The following is a 20,799-nucleotide window of genomic DNA, read 5'->3' on the forward strand; positions in this document are numbered from 1 at the left end:
CTGCCCATGACAGTAACCAGCTCAATGACATGCTCTTTATTGGCTTTCCTTCTTTCTTATTCCTCACTTCTGTGTCTTAGAATCATCTCTCAGATTGGCTCGCTGCATCCAAGCCTATATCCCCATCGCTGTTTGGAGGAATGCAACCTAAGATACAGTGTTTAACACCAATACACCTTTGGATGGTGAGGAAGTCTTAAAAATTGTAGCCCAGATAATTACTACAAAAGCCAAATTATTATATATTTTGTGGTTGTCTGAGAATTGTGTTCCTTAGTTAATCTTTACTTTGATCCAAGTTAACATGGAATAATCCCATGGTACTATCTTCCTAAAGAAGTATTACATCCTCATGGTAACAACAGGCCAAAGAAAATGTCTGGTTTCTCTCCCTGGCCTTGACCCTCTCCCAATTTGACCAACTGGTGAGGTGGCTAATGGTTTTGATCAGAAGTTGGCTAACTACAGCCCGAGGGCCAAATCCAGCTCTGCCTGTTTTTCTAAATAAAGTTTTATTGGAACAGAGCCCAGCCCATTTGTTCACATTTTGTGTGTGGCTGTTTTTATGCTACATTGATAGTGTTGAGTAACTGCAAAAGAGACATATATCTATCCTACAGACATATATTTATTCTTTACAGAAAAAAGATTACATACCTGTAGCTTAAATCTTTGGTTGCCATATTTTTAGATTCCCAAAAGCAAAATTTCAAGAAAAACAAAAAACAGAGAATGGACAAAGTTTTGCCAACACTTTACCGCTATATTTACCGTGATAAATAGAAGACGAAAAAGATAGGCAGTTAGTTAATTAACTTTTTACAAACAATAGGACATTTCATCCCTAAAAAGTAGAAAGGTCACTGCATCAGAACGATGAACTTTCTATCCCAAGAGAGGGCTGTGGATAAACTCAGAACAACTGCTTATCCCATTTTAACTGTTTTACAGCACCATCACTATCCAAAATGATTGTATTGACTTATTTTTGCTGTTTACTGTCTTTCTCCCCCATTAGAACATAGACTCCACGAGGGCAGGCAAACTTGTCTTTCTTAATCATTGCTGCTCACCCAGTGTAAAGCATCATGCTTGAGATACGGTGGTTGATCAGTTAATATTTGTTAAATGAATGACTTAAACATGAAATGTACAGATTGGAGCGCACAGATCCAGACGTCCTGAGAGAGGCAGAAATGTAAGGCCACCATGCGGACTGGTAAGGACTAGGTCCAAGGGGGGAATATGTACATCCACCTGCACAAGGGCTCTGTGAGTGCTCCCTGTTCTGTTGCCAGTGTGTAAGACAGTGCCAGGCACATAACAGGCATTCAGCAAAAGTTCATGGAATCAGTGGTTAGCCTGCCTAAAGGCACTTAAACTGAATTAAAAAGGGGGAAAAAAGAAAACTCTTTTGGTAAAACAGAACTACACTTGAGGTTAGATTCAGTTCCGTTGCAATGCCCAATAGATGGGTTTGTCTCAGTATAGCTACAGGCTGTATATTTCTCATTTCCTATGGACTAGGGAAAACATTATTGTAGACAGTAGCACTCAGGATACACTGCAGCTCCTTGGCACTCCTGGGGAGGAATGCCATCCAGCCTTAGAGCTTAGCAGCAGGCAGGAAACTGCCAGCAAATTTACCTCTAGAGAATTTACCTGGACTGGAAGCTGCAGAGGCGCCACACCCGAGCTGAGTCCTGTGTGGCTACTCCTAGTAAGGTGGCCATTCTTGCTGGGTGAAACTGAAATGGTGGGCCCATTCTTGCTGGGTTGTTTGCCCCTGGTCAAAAACAAGGACTCAGTGACAACACAAATAACCCTGGGCTAACCCAGGTTGCAACCATTAAGCCAGACAGGAGACCCAGGTCCCAGGCCCACTTTTAGACACCAGGAATTCAAAAATGGGGTTACTACATGCAGCCATTTTGACTCCAGGAGAGCCAGAAAACAAAATAGTCAAAGGAGAAAATTCCTACATCATTTGAGGGGATGAGGAAGGAAGCTTTTATACATGAGTGAAATATGGAGGAAAATGCACATGCACAGGAATCAGAAATGCATGGGGGAGATGAACCATGAGAGAGATGGACTGAAAAACAAACTGAGGGTTCTAGAGGGGAGGGGGGTGGGAGGACGGGTTAGCCTGGTGATGGGTATTAAAGAGGGCACGTTCTGCATGGAGCACTGGGTGTTATTCTCAAACAATGAATCATGGAACACTACATCAAACACTAATGATGTAATGTATGGTGATTAACATAACATAATAATAAAAAAAATACAAAAAAAAAAAAAAGAAAGAAATGCATGGGTTCAATCCCTGGTCCCAGTTCTCAATGGCTGTGTGGCCTTAGGCAAATAACTCAACCACTCTGAACTTCTTTCCATTGTATATAAAATGAGGATAAGAATAGCTGTCCTAAGTGTTGCAGTACAGATTTGACATAATATATGCAACTGGCACATAGCAATAAATTGTACAGTATATTTACTACAGGTATTTTGATATATTTTAAATAATAATCATAAGTGCTCATAGTACTAACAGGTACACCCCCACACATGCTGCCCTGATAAAGCATCTGGGGAAACAGCTGCTAAGAAGATACATCTAGAAGATAAGATCCCACCAGATCAAATGATTTTATGAGGCATGAAATCCCCAGGGGAAGGATCTTTGGGGAGCTACCAATATGGGAATTGGCAAATCCTTCCCCAGAGAGCAAACTTCATTTTTTTTTTTTTTAATGTCTATGCATTTTAAATACACAAGCATTTTCTCCCCTCTGAGTTAGTTAGATGATCAAGGCCGAGGCCCCATGGTACCTGCAAGCTACAAGTTCCCTTGGAGCAGAACGTGTGGAAGTTAATACAACCAACATTCCTTTAGCACCCAGCATCTGCCAATCATGGATGAAGTCACAAGCATACGCTTATTTAACTAAAACCCTGCTGGGCCGATATAGGTGTTCTCTCTCCTTGTTCAGACACAGGAGGAAACAGAAGAGGAAACGCAGCATGCAAATGGCCAGGATTCAAACTCACTTTTTTTTTTTTTTTAATCTTTTTTTTTTTTTTTAAGATTTTATTTATTTATTCATGAGAGAGAGAGAGAGAGAGAAGCAGAGGGAGATGCAGGTTCCCAAGGAGCAGGGAGCCCGATGCGGGACTCGATCCCAGGACCCTGGGATCATGACCTGAGCCGAAGGCAGACGCTTAACCATCTGAGCCACCCAGGTGCCCTCAAACTCACTTCTTAAAACCTCAGAAGTCTCCCTAACTCTCCTAAGCAATCTGAGACGTTTGCTCCTCTGAGTCCTGGGAGACCATAGGCCCCGATTCACCTCCAGCACGTTCCCTATTCGGGACCAGGTATGAATTCATCTCTGAATTCCAAGCTAGCACCATTCTTGGCATTGGGTAGATTTTAGTAATTATGTGAAGAAAGAAGAAAAGATGGAAAGAAGGGGTGCGGGGAGGACAGGAAAGGTGAACGAATGGGAGGGAAGGCAAAGCAATCTCCCCTTCAATGCTGTGTTAGTCCCTGTGGTTTCCTATGGTAACAATTACCAAGTTCGTGTTATTTCAGCTATTTATTTTCTTGTTTCTTTTTTTAAAAAAGATTTTTATTTATTTATTTATTTGAGAGAGAGAGAGAGAGCATGAGGCGGGGTGGGCAGAGGGAGAGGGAGAAGCAGGTTCCCCGCTGAGCAGGGAGCCCAATGTGGGACTCCATCCCAGGGTCCTGGGATCATGACCTGAGCCAAAGGCGGACACTTGACTGACTGAGCCACCCAGATGCCCCACAAAATATATTTTCTTGTTTCTTAATGGCTGCCCCTGGTAGATGGCAAGCCCGTGAGAACATGTCCTATGTCCATCTTGTTTACCTATGAATTCCCTAAGTGCCTCAATAAAGGCAGACACCTGTGCATCCCCCCTTCTGAGGATAGAGTGACACTGTGCCACTTTTTTTTTAAGAGAAGCCAGTTGTTATACAAATACCAACATACCACTCCCTGGCACCCCGCTGAAGATTCTGCTACCCCACCTGGAAATGTAAGAGTCACCAAGGCCACATCCAACATGCTGAAGTGAAGACTTGTTAACATTCGCAAAGTGATTGCTGAAAGTAGTAGATCATTATTTGCTTCATGTAAGAAATATTTCTAGTGCTGCTGATTGAATGTTCAAGAAACAATTAAAGGGCTTGGCAATGTTTCTCCCAAATATCTTTTGCATGAAAAGCCTCAGGGATTGGTTAATTATAGAGGCTACACATCAGTCTCTCTAGACAAGGGCATTTCAAAGCCCCCATAGTGCCCATCCCAGATGTGAGCACAGATTGGATCTGTGGGCATTAGTGTAACTGGGGCCTGGGACGCCTCTCCTGAGCAGCATTACGGCAGCCTGGCTAACACCCCCATGGAAACAACAGCCCTCAGACCCTGTTTATAATGTCAAACACCTGGGTTCCTTGTTTGGGCAATTGGCAGGAAGCTGCCAATTGAAAGAGTCAGAACTCAAGCCTTCTCCTTAACCGCTCCCTGGCCCTTGCTCTGCCATCTCCGAACCCAGCTACACAGCCCTGCCAGGTTCTGCCCTTAATGTCTCTTGGATGCTCTGAGGAGTGGTACATCTATTTCCCTCGCTTGCACTGCCACTCCCATGATCTCAGGCCTGGACTGGCTTCTCCCTTCCGCTCGTACCCAGCGTCAACCCATCTGCTACACTGCAGCCAGGGTGACCTTTTCAAAATGAAAATCTGACCTTGTCACACTACACCGTCCCCTTGTTACTTTCAATGGCTGCCCATTGCTCCAGGACAAACACCAACATCCCTGTGGTGGCTGCCAAAGCCCCAGGGGCTCTGGCCCTACTCGGCAGCTCCTGAAATCATCCTCTTTCGGCTATGCAGTATTTCTTCCTGCACAGAGACTTCCCCCAGGCTGTGCCTTCCGCCTGGAATGCTTTTCCCTGCCTACACCTTCTGGTGTTCCCTTGTCTGTAAGCCTCACTACTCCTCCAGACGGTGGCTCAAGCATCAGGCTATGAAGGAAGCCTCCCAGGTTCTTCATCTGAACCTAATGCCTTCCTTATATTCATTCATTCATTCATTCATTCATTCATGTTTGCTGAAGGCCGGCTGCACACCAGCACTGTTCTAGGCCCTGGAGATGCAGAAGCAAACTGATCAGACAGTAGTATGTGCTCTAGTAGAGCTTATATTTTAGTGGGGGAGAAAGACAGGCACAGATGAGCAAAACACACCGGACAGCATGCCTCACACAACTACATTTTCTTCCATCATAGCAGTTGCCTCTATTTTGAGTTATTTCTGAATTGACAGGGATCTCCCCTGCCAGGGGTTCTCTCAAGATCTTAACCCCAAGAGAGCAGAGACTGGGTCGGCCTCACTAGTAGCTGTAACCCGAGCACATAGTAGGTCCTCCGTGGACAACACAGATATTGACTGAGTCCACTTAGCCCCAGGTAAATCTCCCCGAAGTTAAGTTACTTGAGTGCTTGGGGTTTAGGAAGGACAGCCCCTAAGGACTGAATCCCTAATGCCTCCCTGCCCTTTGGGAAGATTTCCTGCAGCCCCTCTGGCTATAATTCTGAGTCGGAGCAGGAGTCAGCAAACTTTTTTTGTAAAGGGTCAAATAGTAAATATTTTAGGCTTTATGGGCCATATGGTGTCAACCCTGTTGTTATAGCACAAACTCAGCCACAGACAGTTATATAAATGAGTGGGCATGGCTGTGGTCCAATAAAACTATTTATAAAAGCAGGCGGCAGGCAAGAATTGGCCCATAGGCCACAGTTTACAACCCCTGAGTTAGATGATCCCAGATGCCCAGCAGCTTATGGCAGATGAAGGCAGAGCCTGTGTGGCCTGAGACAGCTCCGGGTTCTGCTGCCAGGGTCCAGCCACCTTCTGCAGGCCCTACATCAGTTACAGGGAGATGACCACAGAAGCTCAAGCTTCGGGCATCTGCAGGCACCATCTTGTGCAGCACATGGAAGAGCAGTTCCCTGCCACCGCCAGAGGAAAGAGACTTTGGCCTGGAGGCCGCATAAGGCAGAGATGGAGGCTGCCACATTCCTTGCAGGGTCCCCAGGCTCCTCCAGAGGCTGAGCTCATTTCCTGGCCCTGCCCAGGCATGTGGCAGGGCTGCTCTCAGCTGAGCAGCTGCTGCCCTCCACCCCAGCCCAGCCTACACTCAGCTGGGAGACACAGGGGCTTTGTGCTTCTATAACAGATTGGGTGACGCTGGGGCCTTTGAAAAGAGACATGACATGTCAAAACGTGCCTATTGCTAATGCTAATTTTCAGGAATTTAACTTCTGTTGGCAAGTGACAGAGGAAAAACACTTTTTTTTTTTTTTTTTTTTTTTTGGTACGTGTGTGTAATTATATTTACCCTGATCTTTGGAATCTGAGGCTATGGAAAACAAGTTATCGGAGGCCCACCTATTTGTAGGGGATGGATGGACAGATTAATCGAGGATTTATGGAGGCAGAGGACATTAATTCTAGCATTAACACGATGTGAAGACTACGTCGGGTGTTAATTGTTAAAAGCAGTTATAAGAACATTACACAAATTCCAGTAGGTGGTAGAGGTGACAATGTCCCGTGTATAAAAGTACTCTAGGCAACAAAGCTACGGAGCTAACATTACCCTGAAGTTATAAATACTCTGAAAGCTAACTCAGCGCTCCGAGAGTCCCCTGCAGGGCTGAGTACAAGAAGTTATTGTGAGGTTTTGAGGATACTCACATTGCGGGTGAGCAACACTGTGGGAATGACAATGCTCAGACTGCCACCGTATTCCAAGGGTACTGATGCTCTTGGTATAACACTTGGCACAGTGCACTGGGGACTACCTATTATCCAGGACTCCCAGAGTCCCTTGACTGCAAGGTTTTGGGTGTACCAACACTCTGGTGTACCCACATCGGTTTTACTCAAAGCTGCAGTGTGTCCTTTCTCTGGGCGTAACTATTACTCATGGTACAATGATCAGTGTGTCCCGCTGCTCTGGGTACCCCTAGTCACCCAGTGGCACTAACAGTAGTAATGTTCTCAGGATGGAGGTGTGGATCCCCTTCATCATGTTCTTCCAAAGCAAGTCTCAATCTAGTTCAATCATAGTGATCAGAAAGAGGCTTGTCCCTTCCTTTTCAAGTAGCCTATCACTAAAAACTTGACTATATCAATTTGATTAAGCCTCAAAATTTGTGAAAGCAGAAGTTCCCAACACAAATGGCTACGGGGCAAGTGGGTAAAGATAAGTGAGTACAACTGGCTGGATGAGTAGTGGGGACTGGTAGGGACTGTGGCAAATTACAGAGGCATGTCCTTCTTAAAGGGGGCAGTAGTAACTCTGCTCTAGTGAAATGTGGCCAAGTGGGAATGAAGCTCTAGGACTGCCTGACCTTCTGACATTTTAAGAAATGCAAGAAACCTGGATTTTTTTTAATTTACAATTTCCCACTTCTCAAAACATCTGGTCAAACAAGATACATCCATGGGCTACATTTAGCCTGTGGCTGCTACTTTGCACCTTTTGCCCAGCAGCCAGAGTTATAGAATTGGGATGGATGAGCTTTAGCACCACCAAGCAGGTATCTCAGGGTTCAACCTGCTAAGCCAAAGAGTGACCCATTCACTAACATGAGCCCTCAGTATGTGTTTCAAGTTTGAAATGTCATTTCTTTTCCTCCTTAGCCTGCCCTTAGCTGCTTCTCTCAGTAGAGAAAGAAATTGCTTTCTCCCCTAACCCTAGCATAAAGCCACTCCTTACTGCCTAATGAAGGGGATCCTACAGTCCAGCCCATAATCAATTGCTCTGTCTGCTCAGGGAGGTGGAGTCAGGCCTGGGATCCCTAGGTAGCTACAGAGGAGACAGGCTGCAGGGCATTGTATTGGCAGCATCATTCAAGAGGGTCAGATTCTCTCAGGCACGTGGGCGTCTTGCCCACAGCTAAGTGGAAACAATGCCAAAACCACTGGTTACTTGATTTGATTCTGCCCAACTGATTATTGTAATTGGATGACAGACATATTTCCCTCTCCTTTTCAACTGATGCTGGAGGGTGTGCGAATCTGGCTCATGAGTCATTCTTCTGGGTAGTTACCTAATGGGGAAGATTATCTCCTTTCACAGGCGAGCTGTGCCTGCCTTTTGGCTGCCTAAAGAGTAAAACCAGGTCCAAACAAAATCAAATGCCAGGAAATTTCAGAACTTCCCCACATTTCGTATGGCATTGTCTACAAAGGTCTTTCAAACGTTCCCTGCTCTATTACTCAGAGGGGATACATAGTTGCAGAATAACACAGAAAAGAACCAACTACAATAGGGAATAAAGGAGGAAAGAAAAGAGGAAAGATACTCCATGCAAAATGGCAGGACTTCTCACTGGGGAAACCTGTAGCAAATAATTGGGAATAAGGAGAACAGTTGGGTTTTGATAGAGCTACTACACTGAAGTTCTTTAAAATATACAAGCTGTAGATTCAGAATTTTGTAATGCTGTGAATGGAGCCCTCTTCTGGAGAAATTTTTCAACAGGTATTAAAATAAGATCAAAACACACAGAGATGGACATACACAGACACAAAGAAGTAGGAAGTACTATGGCTATGTCGATGATGTGACTGTCACTGAACCCATGGTTTGTCATTTTCCTTCCCTTCCACCTAAGAGAAATTAACTGGACTCTCCGAACAACGGTCTTTTTGAAAGGAGGGAAAGAAAGAAGGATAGTCTCAAGAACCTAGATGCACTTTTACCTAAACAGTGAACCTCAAACTGAGATTCAGTGCACACATGCAAATGCTGGTACTTTATATGCTGCAGTTACTGGGTACATTGGTTTGCTGGGCAATTCCACTGTAACACATAGGAGATACTTCCAGAAGGAAATAGATTTTATTTAATGGAAAACCCAAGGGCTAAAGATAGAAAAGGAGAGAAGGGAGGGAGGCAGAGCAGAAGAGATTAGCTAAGATGACTGTTGGGCTTTTAATATACACTGTGGCATTACATAAACTCCAGATCACGTACTCAGCCTTGCAGTTTATTAAATCTCTTTGGGGACTTGCTAAAAATTTTGTTCAGACATGTGAACTCTACCACTTTGATTCTTCTCACAACTTCTGTCTCTGTTTCCCCAGTGCTTCTGAAATCTTACGGGCTGTCACATGTGGAAGCCATCCCAGGGCAGGGGGTGCTCTCTGCCACTCCCATAGTCTTGTCTCCTTATCAGAACGGTTCTGCAAATAAACACTTCCCTGAGCATGTAATAAACGATGTTTCAGAAAACACTGATTCTCATTTAAAATCCTGAAAAATCAAGATTCTGACTCCAAAGAAGAACTCGCCATTTTAAATCAACATCTCAGGATTCTGTGGAACATTTTTGGTCACTCCCAAGTGACTGCTCTCCAAACCTGAACCACTCCCTAAAATTCTAATTCTTGGGGGATTACTCATGCATTGTTAGAACTTTTGGCTAGTTGTAAGTGATACCCAGATGGGGGTGGGGGGTGGGAATCATACTTACAGTGTAATTTCTTTGTCAGGGCTCCTTGATCTGTTCCACATTCATTATTTATCATAGCTAAATGCCACAGGCCACTTCTGGGACCGCCCTTCCCAAAACACCCCAGGGGAGAAGAGAGGTGGCTTTTCCTTGACTTTGCCAGCTTCCAGCCATTGTTGCCTAGAATTCTTCCCCCTTCCAAAATGTCTAAAACAGCAACCAGCCAATAACCGTACAGAGATTGATGGCTTCCAAACCCGGACCCAGAGTATTACAACTGCAGTGGAAAAACACATACATGCTTGCCTGAACACCACTTAGGACCAAGTGACTAATTTGCTTTATTACATTGTTTTTCCCTTTCTTCTGTTTTCTCTCTGCCTTGAGAAAGTTTTGTTTTTGCTTGTTGACTCAAAGCCTCCAAGACTTTCCCTACTTTTCCCTATGGCACACAGAGCTGTGCACTTGAATCTCTTGCCGATTAAGTGAATTGCACCAAAATGATTTCTCTGCAAGGTGCTATTGCAACCAGGATATCAATTAGTGTCCTAATGTGGACATTTGCTCTGATTATGCACAACAATCTGAGAGAGAAATAAGCCTCAGAGAACAGGCAATTCAATTCCTGGTAAAACCTCTGCTTCCCCATGCTACGGAACTGAGTGAGCTGACAGCCTTCAGACCCACCTGTGCCACCTGGGCCCAGCAAGAGAAGACACACCAGTTGCTTTACAAAAGGTATCATGTGAGAAGCCCCCTAGTGCACAGGGATTGCTGGGTGCTGCCATGTGGTCTGCCTTGCTCAAAGGGAGGAATAACTTTGGGCAAGCCCTGGAATCTTATCTGAGGTCCAAGCATGCTGAGAGAGAAAAGGACTATAAAGTCCTGGGGAAAGGCTGCGGGAAGTGCTCCCAGACACTAACGGTTCCCAGTGTGCCAGGCCTCATGGTAAATGCATTACCTAGGACATCCTGTTGAATGCAATTAATCTGCCTGGCAATCCCAGGAAGGTGATAAGATTATTTTACAGTGGGGAATCAGAAAGCTCAGAGATACTAAACAACTTGCCCAGGGTGGTAACACCAGCGTATGGGAGAGAGGATCTGTCTGAATCAGAGGCACATTCTGAACCACCCTTCAAAATGGGGATATATATACATACATACAGCCTCAGAGACAGACTCCAGAAAGTCTGGAAAACTGGTTCACGGACAGACACCGAATTTGTGGCATGACTTAAGGTTGCAGGGACCCCCAAGAGAATCAGCCAGCAAAGCCCTGGTGTTAGAGGAGTATAACTGTGTAGTCCTGAATGGGGGCTGTGTATCCAGGGAAGACAGAAATCCTAAGTGGGGGAGGGGCTCAACAGCCCGGCACCTTACCCTGCCCCCAGGCACTAACATCCACCCAGTAGCCCCCACTTTACATCATTTCCATGGTCACGGCGCTCCTGGGACACTGGCCCATTTCCAAATTCTAACTCCAACATTGATCTAGCAGTGGCCTCCCTTAGAAGGCTGCAGTGTATCCCCACATCCCAGCCAGCCCTTGCCTGGGATCCTAGCTGCCTCACCAAGCCCCCCTCACCCAGGCACTCACACGTGTGCCTGTTCCCCTGGCACGCAGGAGTCCTGGCCAGGAACTCAACACCCATTCCTAGCACCCAAAGGCACCCCCTGTCTCCTTCGCTCCTCTCTGGCCCTGCCTTGATCTCACCCACCCACTTGTAAGCTGCCATCTCATCCAGAGTCCCATAGGCTTCACGGGAGGCCTTGGGGGACTGGGTCGCAGTGCTCTCAGAACCTACAGGCCCCAGAGCTGGGCTGGGCGTGCCCCTCGGCTGCCAGCACCTCTGGTCTGGCCTCCTCGGAGTACTGCTTCCCTGCACACAAACTTCCCGAGATCTTCGAGATACAGAGGTGGTTGCCCAAGAACCAAGTCTCCGTCGCACCCCACCCCCCACCCCTCCGGGGTCACCGGCCCTTCCCTTATGCCTCAGCGCTCGGAGGGTTAACAGGCAGCTGCAGCCCTGGTGGGCAAGGCTTGAACTTTTCTCTGAGCTCCGCGCCCGCCCGGGGAAGACAGCAGAGGCGGCAGTCGGGGCTCAGAGCCGGAGCTCCAGCTGGCTGGACAAAGGGGGCGCGGGGGGCTGGGGCCTGCGTCCTGGCGGGGAGGGGTGACGGGGGTGGGGGGAGACGCGCTCCCACCCAGAGGTCGGGAAGGGAGAGAACGCCGATGCGGGCGCGGCCGGAGCCGGCGCCTTTGAGCGACAGCAGCAGCCGGGCTGCAGCGCTAGGCTGGCGTGAGGCGCCTTCCCGAGCGCCGCGGGGCCGGGCGAGGGGGCCCGGGCGCCCCGGGAAGTCGGCAGTGCCAGGCCGGCCTCTCCAGCCCGGCAGCCCGCAACCCGGACCCGAGCCGCGCTTCCCCGCTCGGCGCTGCGCTGGGGGAAACCACGACTCCTTGGAGTCGCCTCCAGCTGAGTCTGTCTCCAATGCATGAGCCTCAGGAGGAGACGAATTAAAGTTACCCCACTTGATGTAGGCGAGAATGTCGCCCCTGCTTGCAAAAAAAAAAAAGGACTCGGGAGCTCTCGCCTCCTCCCACAAACGTACACACACACACACACACACACACGAAACCCGGAGTGAGAAACCAGGGCCCCCCTAGGATCTCCTGGGCGGTGAATGACCTCCCTTCGAGCCCCAGGCTTTTTTCGCCGCCGCGCCCCAGAGTCTCCGACCCCCGAAAGCCCCCTCGCCCTGCCCGCACCAGGCGATCCGAATGCAGAAACGGGGCACGGGGTGCACCCCACAGCCCCTCTTCCCTACCTGGGACAGGAGAACGCACAGAAGGAGCGGAGTTCTCGGCTGCATCTTGCCCGACTAGAAGCGCCCGGCGGCGTTTTCATTCATGGACTTGGCTGCACTGAGCATATTTTCCGTGGGAGCCAGGCTTTGAGGAGAGGCTCTGCCTCACCAGCCAGCCAACTTCCCAAATAGATCAGCGGCAGCATCACGAAAGCATTGGGTAGAGGCTGATGACCAGGACCAATGGCTTTACAAGACGGATTCCTTCATAAAGCTCCCTCGTTTTGCATGGCAGATACAGGGCGAGCACCTCGCACAGAACAAGCCCCTCGGAGGTGGCAGCCCGTTTGCTTTTTTGGACTGTTGGGGCCCAGCCACACAAATCACACTGGGCAACGCCAGCCGATTCCACTTTTGCAGAGAATGGAATTGCACCGGGGACTGGCAAACACTTGCAGCCCAGTGCAAAAAGATTCTCTTTATTAAAATGTTAATAAGATCCACTCTAATTCCAATCAATCAAATAAAATGACCCCAGCAGTCCAACCCTTTCCACGCCTGGTAAGATTTAGTGGTGGATTTTTTTTCCTTTTTCTTTCTTTCTTTCTTTCTCCTCCTAATGTGGTCCAGGTCATGATGGTGTTTGGTGTTTCCTAGCCATCTCACAAATCACAAAGACGACAGATCAATTCTCGCTTGCAGAAAAAAATCCATCAAGGGGTAATAGATTTTATTAACTGCTCAGGTGAGAGTCTGACTGGCCACCTATTCCACAAATGTGCATCTGGCACCAAATTTGAAGGCATGATTTAAGGAAACTTTTTTTTTTCTATATGGATGTGATTTTTCAGAAGCTCCTACGAATCTCCAGGGACTGAGAATAGTCATAGCTGCTGCTCAAGAGGTTTTATAAGTGGCGGTGCTATAGGAATAGGATAAGAGGGATATATAGGTCTACCTTTCCCAGTAAGAACCTAAGAATATGCAGTAAAGATCTCACTTTGTCATTTCCACGCAGCCGCCTTCTAAAAAGGATTTAAGGTATTTTAAAATAAAAGACATTTGTGCAGAATTGATGCAGCCAAAATAAAAAATCTAGGCTGGGAGGAAAAATTCAGAAAACTGAAATGCTAAACCAAAACTCTAGTATCTTTGCTCTGATTTGGATCTGAGCTTCCTGGTGGCCAAAGCAATAAGAGAAACGTGTAAATTATGTAGTTCTTATTATAGAAAAATGTACACAAATTTCTACTGATGAAATTTACCCCTGGAGCTGAATACTAGAATACATGTATTACATGACATCTAATATAGCAGGACACTGAGCAATGGACTATGCTGAGATCCAGTGGATTAGGCTGTATTCCCAGCATCTGGCACAGGGCCTAGAACATGGAGACAGTCATCAGTCTGTGTTAAATAGATGTCTAGACCTAATCAAAGTGGCAGAGGGTAGGTGGCACAGAGTCTGGAACCACATTGCCTAAGCTTAACCCCCAGCTCTGTCTCAGACAAGTAAATTACTCAGACTCTCTGTGCCTAAGTTTGTTCATTAAAGAGAATATAAATCATACTGAACTTATAAGGTTGTGGTGAGGATTAAGTGACAAAATAACCACTCAATAAATGTAAAACGGTGCCCTTTTTAAAATTCCTTCACTGCCAGCTATTTAGTCCCAAGATCACCTCACGTGGTCCCAAAGTAACGGATGAAGTTGCGATGCTATCTGACCTCCCAGCTGCATTAGCCAGAGCTGGCCCAACAGATGGCAATGTTGCCCAAAAGGCCTCCAGAAACGCCCAGGAAAGGGGAATGTTGCTGCTTCCTCCAGTCTCTTCAACTTTCCATCCTCTTGCCTAAGTAGGCACTGGCCCTGAACCTTTGAGACGGGCAGTCACGAAGTGTATAGATAGGACTGTCCCCTCTTGGAACTCATGTGTGTGGAGATCTATACCCATGCTGCCTACCAATAAGAGCAAAATGAGGTATTTTGGAACCAGGCAGGCTTCAAATCAAGGCATCCTGAAATACCCTGGTTTTTCTCCATTCCACAGCAGGAGTCATCTTGTCAGTCAGGGGCCAGCTGAGCTAAGCCCACGGATTCAGCAGACACAAAAGTAGACAGAGAGCAGAGGACAGCTTGGGAGATGACAAACCACTAGAAGGGATAAAGACGGCAGAAATCATCCAGCCATGTTTCCACAAGCAGCCACTCGGTTGGGGAAGCAGTCTTCAGGGTAGGGTGTGTAAGGCTGCACTTGTCCAAAGTATGAAACAGTATTATTGACTGTATGGTTTGGCAGGCCCTTTCTGTGGTCTATCCATCCCATCAGCCTTACTGCTGCTCACCATGTAGGTCCAATTTTCTCCCTTCCTGGCACATTTAGGGCTGCACTTGCCAGCCCCCTTGTGGTCAGCATGGGGCTGTGTGATTAGTCATAACCAATAAGCTGTGAGCAAAAGTGATGGGTGTCACTTGAAAGCGCGAGCATTTAATAGCCAGTGTGAGACAAGTTGGTGAGTCCTTAGAATAGGGACTGAGAAGGAAATCTGTGCAGGTGGCTTACTCGGGGCAACAGGTGCAAGAGGAAGGGAAACAAGGTTGGCCGGGAAGAAGACTGCAGCGGTGGTAGAAGCCTCAGCCAATCCCAGGGGAGCTCTGAAGCAACAGAGGCCTTGCATTCAGAGATGACCCTAATAAGAGTCACAAAGGCTGAGCCTTTGTGCCCCTAGGAGGCCCGCTATTGGCTGTTCCCCCCAAGGAGGGGAATAATCTCTGGTGAGGAGGCTTGGTTTGGCCAAGGGCAATATTCCAGTCAGACCTCAGCTTCTTCATCTACATACAAAATGAATGTATTGACCCACAACAGGTAACTGGAGGCTGTAATTCCCAGATTGCTGATGACCACATGCCCCTGATGGTACCAGTGAAGGTAGGTGCAGATTTGCAAAAATCTGTTGAGTCTGTCTCCAGCCAGTACCTGTGCAGGTATTTACCAAGGTCCTGGGCTTTTGTCCTGAGTTATTCTATTGGCAGACAGACTGGCTCCAGCCAACCACACCAGAGTCCAAGTGAGCATGCCCAAAGGGTCGCTCCCATCCCCCCCTACTTCGGTCCCCACAGCTTGGATTTTAAGGGCCAGAAGGAGTTAGCTTCAAGAGTCTTCTTAGGCCTTAAGGCTCACCTTTAGAAACCCATGAAGGCTAAGGAAGGTCGAAAAGATTTGTCTGCAAAATGAGACTTAGTTTGGGATCTCCAGACTCTACTTACCTTGGGCAAGTTGCTTTTACTTCCCAAAGCTCAGTTTATTCATCAAGAAAATGGGAATGATAATACAATAGCACTCCAAGGGTTTTTATAAAAATGGATGCTTTTCCGCCCCCAATCCCCTACTTCCCTCTACTCTCAGAGAATGTGCATTTCACCAAACACAGGATATCAAGTTTTGTTCAATAAAGACAGAAGGAAAATCATTTCACTCAAATGATAACAGGCCCCTAAAGAAGAAGTCCATTTTTGTTTGTTTTACATTTTCCCTTCAACTCCCTAATGGGAGTCTTTCGGCTGATGGATGGATTGATGGTGGCAAGGGAGCACTGAAGCTGGAAACCACCCCCTAATGGCTCCCGCTTCACCTCTCCCCACTCCAGCCCCCCACCAAGCCCCTGGCTAATTTGCCCAGAAGCTGGGTCTGCCTTTGGACACATTCCATGTTCACACTCCTTTCCCAGGCACATCAGCCTGGCTTTGGGGCTGATGAAATCATCCAACATTCAGTAGCTGTATTCTGAGGTGCCGGGGATTGAGACTGTTGCCTCACATTGACATGGATGAAGACATCATTTCTGGCTGTGTGAAGATTACCATGCACATGTGTGCAGGGGTTGGGTATTATGTGTACAAGCGCATGGAGGTGTATGAATAGTGAGGGGATACCTGCCATACCGTCCAGCAGAGATAATTTACTCAAATTGTGGTACCCTTTGAATGTGCTTTTGTAATGAGGCATTTGTACAGAACAGTGATAAACCAGATAGATGCCTTATGAGACACAATAATCATCAGGTATGCCAGGAGCCCTTGATAATTGGGAAATACTAGGACAGCGAGGAGGGAAGCCCACACTGTACCGCATTACGTACATAGCACAATGCTGAAGCTACAGCCCTCCCAATGGGATAGCCTGCTATAAAACATGCGAGACTATGCCACCACACCATCCCATAACACCTGGCCACCCAAAAGTAGCATCCTTGATTGTTCTTGAGCCACGAACCTGTTTTGTTTCTTCATAGCCCTTTGTGTTACTTAATCTCATACTGTAAGTGGTCACTTGCATTATTGCTCCATTTTTCACTTCAACCTGCATCTCTACCTTTTGCTCCTTGACTTTGGGTTTGGCCCCATGAACCTGATGTGGCCAATGGAATGACGCAGAAGTGATGAGGGGGCAGTTATAAACCCAGGCCCCAAGAGGCCCTGTGTGTTTCAGCTTGCTCTTGCTAGGGCCTTCATGGGTGAGCTTATTGGTTGTAGGAGGAGAGACAAGCACCCCCATAAATCCAGAGGTGCTCAGGTAAGCCCAGCAGAGCCCCACCCAGATCATCTGACCTATAGGCATGTGAACTAAAAATAAATAATTGCTCTAAATTTGGAGGTGGTTTGTTACATAGCAAAAGCTAACCAATAATTACATTTTTTCACTTGTTATCCGTCTATCTCTCTGCAATGTAAGTCCCAAGTCTCTCTTTCTGCTTCTGCATGCTCAGCTTCTAGGACACTGGCATACAGTAGGTGCCCAAATGATTTTTGCTGAGAATATAAATTAAGTGGCTTCTGTACTGAGAAATGTGGGATGCTGATGTGAAAACTGCCACCTACACAGACTGCCCTACCAGAGATACTTCCTAATGCTGACAGTTCAATCCTCCCACACAGAAAGTATCCTATGACCTTGAGAGTCTCCAATCCCATGTGGCCATCTAATTCATCCTACAACAAGGCAAGGTCTCCTTACGGTAGTCTAGACCAGAATTAGACAAAGTAAGGGACTTTCCACAGAGGCTACTGTGAGCATGTTGGTGCTTAGAGATCTTTGGTGAAGAATACTTGGGGTGTGACATCCTTCTGAATTTCCATAATATATGAAGAGCCCAGGCATCTAAGAATGAGACAGGAAATACTCCTTTGGCTTTGGGAATACTGCATTAATACAGTGTCCTCTGTGAATACAATCAATACCATCATGACTTCCACACATGCACAGAGATAAAATCTGGAGTGACTTTTAGGCCATCTCAGTTCAATGGCCTCACTGTCTTTAGGATTTCAATTCCTCCTTAGTAGCAAAATCGGGCATTCAGACACCAATTTTATCCTGTGAACTAGTAGCCATTAAAACCCCCCTCTAGGTGTCTCCCTTACCCAAAATTAGTGACTGGGGTTATTTCTATACAGAGAATCCTCTCAGCATTAATTTGGTAGAGCAGTGGTTTTCAAAGTGTGCCCCCCGGACCAGTAGCATCAACACACCTGGGAACTTGTTAAAAAATGAAAATTTCAGCTCTGCCCCCAAACCTACTAATTCAGAAACTCAGGGGTGATGTCTAACTATCTGTGTATTACAAGCTCTTTATCTGCAGTTTGAGGATCACTACAGTAGAGAATTCTCCAATACTCACTTACATATATTCATTCATTCACTCATTCATTCATTCATTCAAGAAACATTCATAAAGTGCCTATTGCATATTAGCCACTGAGCTAGGCAACAGAGAAAGAAATGAAAAGGCATGGTTCGTATACTTCAGAAAATGTGTCTCACAAAGAGATAGCATTCTATTATTATAAAGTCTGTTACAGGAGGTGCTGAGAGTCAAGGTAGCCAGAGCTACCGGGGATTAGGAGGTGTTTAGAAAGAGGTAAGGGGTCCACTGTTGTTGGTTTCCATTGTATGTCAAAAGCATCACGGATCTTTACTTGATAGAAGTTGTACTTTTTGTATCTGTTGATAAGAAACTAAATATAAATAGTAACTAACAAAAGGCACCTGAAATTCAACACCTCCTCCTAACTGAATTTGAAGTTTATTCTTTACAATCCCATCTAGGTGTAGTTGCAAATGGCAACGTGTGTGTGTGTGTGTGTCCCCGTCTGTGTGCGCGTGCATACAGGCGCACACGCACAAACACGCACAGCGGGGGGAGGGACGTTATTTAGAGTTGACAGGTAATACTTGGTGTGCTTTTAGTAAGATCTCTTACAATGACACCATGGCCACCAACCCCTAGCCCCTGCCTATCTATTGTCCCAACCAGGGAACCCTGGAGCAAAGGGGAAATGAGGAAGAGAAGACACTGGGAAGAGGGGCTAGCGACCAGACAGAAGGCAGAAGACAATTCTGGGCAGTTTGGGGGTCCAGATTAGGGTCAGCTTAAATGTCAACATCTACAGGTTGAGCTTTATCCTACGGACCAGGGGGAATCATCCAAACTATTTAAACAGGGAAGGTTCAATACCTCATTTACATTTTAGGAAGATCACTCTGGCTACATTGGAGGATGGATTACGTTGAGGGCAATTACTAAGGAAGAGAGACTTCTTGGAAGACTATTCTAAAATAGTCTATATAAAAAATATAACCAGAGCAAGAAACTCTTTTTCTTAGATTTCTAACCAGTGAGCAATGAGGTATATTCCACAGCAATCTCTCCTGTTGCCTAGCAGTGTCTGGTACATAATATCATACGTCTTATAACAGATGAAGGAAACATGCTTATTAGATTACAGGAGATTAACTTTGAGCTCTAATTATTCACCCCTCCCTGCATCTAATCCTACCTCACTAAGAGGGGAGTGAACCTCCTCACCTCTGACTTTGGGCTTCACCATATGGCTTGTTTTGGCTAAGAGAATAAAGTGGAAGTGACAGTGTGCAGTTCTGAGCCTAGGTCTTACAAGGTCTCACATGTCTCTGTTTTCTTCCACTTCTGCCATCTCCATGAAAGAACATGTCTTCACTGGAACAAGGAGGATGAGAAACCTGAGGCTGAGCCGCCCCCATCCATCCACAAATCTGCAGTGAGAAACAAAGTCTAGCCTTAGATCAGCCAAACCCCAGCCGACCTTGGCTCCATAGGAATTAATGCTTACTGTTGTGCCACAGATATTGTTGTGATTGCTTGTTATCCAGAAATAGCTGACTGATACATATATGCACCCCCTTCTTAGGACTACATATAACTCAGGGAATAGGCTGAAAGCTAAATATGTAAATCTAGCATAGACATTTACATGGGTGTGGCCAATGTTTACTGTCTATCACAAATCCAAGCCTTTAATAATTACTCAACTCACCAAAGAGTCCTTTCCTTACACCTACCTAATCCAAGTTGGCTGTCTCCTTGCAAATCCCTAGGTTCCTTTTAGAATATTTACTGCAAAGCTACTGAATCTTTCTCCGGTTGTTTTTTGTTTTTTTGTTTTGTTTTTTTGTTTTTTAAAGATTTTATTTATTTATTTGAGAGAATGAGATAGAGAGAGAGAGCACGAGAGGGGGGAGGGTCAGAGAGATAGGCAGACTCCCCGATGAGCAGGGAGCCCGACGCGGGACTCGATCCAGGGACTCCAGGATCATGACCTGAGCCGAAGGCAGTCGCTTAACCAACTGAGCCACCCAGGCGCCCTCTCCGGTTGTTTTTCTTATGCTAGCATAATTGTGAGGCCACCACTTAACAATTACTTGGGAAAATTTATTTACAATGCAAGGCAGATCCATGAATGTTTGTAGTGGATATATTTATTTACAATGTAATCCAAATCTGCCAATGCCTCTAGTAGATAAAACTGTCCTGCTCCTATAAAAAGCAGTGCACCCAGTTAATAGTTTCTATGGTCTTTTATGAATAGTCCAAGGTCAGGGCCACCATAACGAGTTTGGGAAAGTTAATCTATGGAAGCAAGTTAAGCACAGAAAACTACATTGTAATGATTCTGAATGTGTGACAGCTGCCAGAATTTAACCAAATGAGAGCCAGAAAAGGTAAATCCAAGACTCTTTTCTATCCTAAGCTCAGCTTTTACAGAATTAAAACAGCAAGTGTGCAATTTCCATGAGGTCAGGAAGGATGTCTGTCTTTTCTCCCCCTGGGATACCCCTTTCCCACACATTGCCTGGCACCAAGTAGACACTGAATAGATGTGAGTGGGACATCAAGAGAAGAGCACAGGTGCATAGAAGAGGTCCTGCTTAGGGGCACCTGGGTGACTCAGTCGTTGAGTGTCTGCCTTCGGCTCAGGTCATGATCCTGGGGTCCTGGGATCGAGCCCCGCATTGGGCTCCCTGCTCCGCGGAGAGCCTGCTTCTCCCTCTCCCCCTCCCCCTGCTGTGTTCCCTCTCTCGCTGTATCTCTCTGTCAAATAAATCAATCTTA

The 20,799-nt window shown here is 46.3% G+C and overlaps 1 protein-coding gene across 4 annotated transcripts in view; it reads right to left on the reverse strand.

Moving 5' to 3' along the window:
- CDH13 (cadherin 13) overlaps positions 1-20,799 on the reverse strand; it is a 1,404,901-nt gene that overhangs the window by 1,001,007 nt on the left and 383,095 nt on the right. The window contains exon 1 of one of the 4 annotated variants that reach the window (XM_035024707.1): positions 12,387-12,731. The exons of the other annotated variants lie outside the window; for them this stretch is intronic. Coding sequence (XP_034880598.1) covers positions 12,387-12,431 — 45 coding nt within the window. The 5' untranslated portion in view covers positions 12,432-12,731. Of the gene's footprint in view, positions 1-12,386; positions 12,732-20,799 lie in introns of those variants that run through there. 4 annotated transcript variants of the gene reach the window in all.

Source organism: Mirounga leonina, unplaced genomic scaffold (genome assembly GCF_011800145.1).
Source record: "Mirounga leonina isolate KUSES-001 unplaced genomic scaffold, KU_Mleo_1.0 Mir_180, whole genome shotgun sequence".
Taxonomy (NCBI): Eukaryota; Metazoa; Chordata; class Mammalia; order Carnivora; family Phocidae; genus Mirounga; species Mirounga leonina.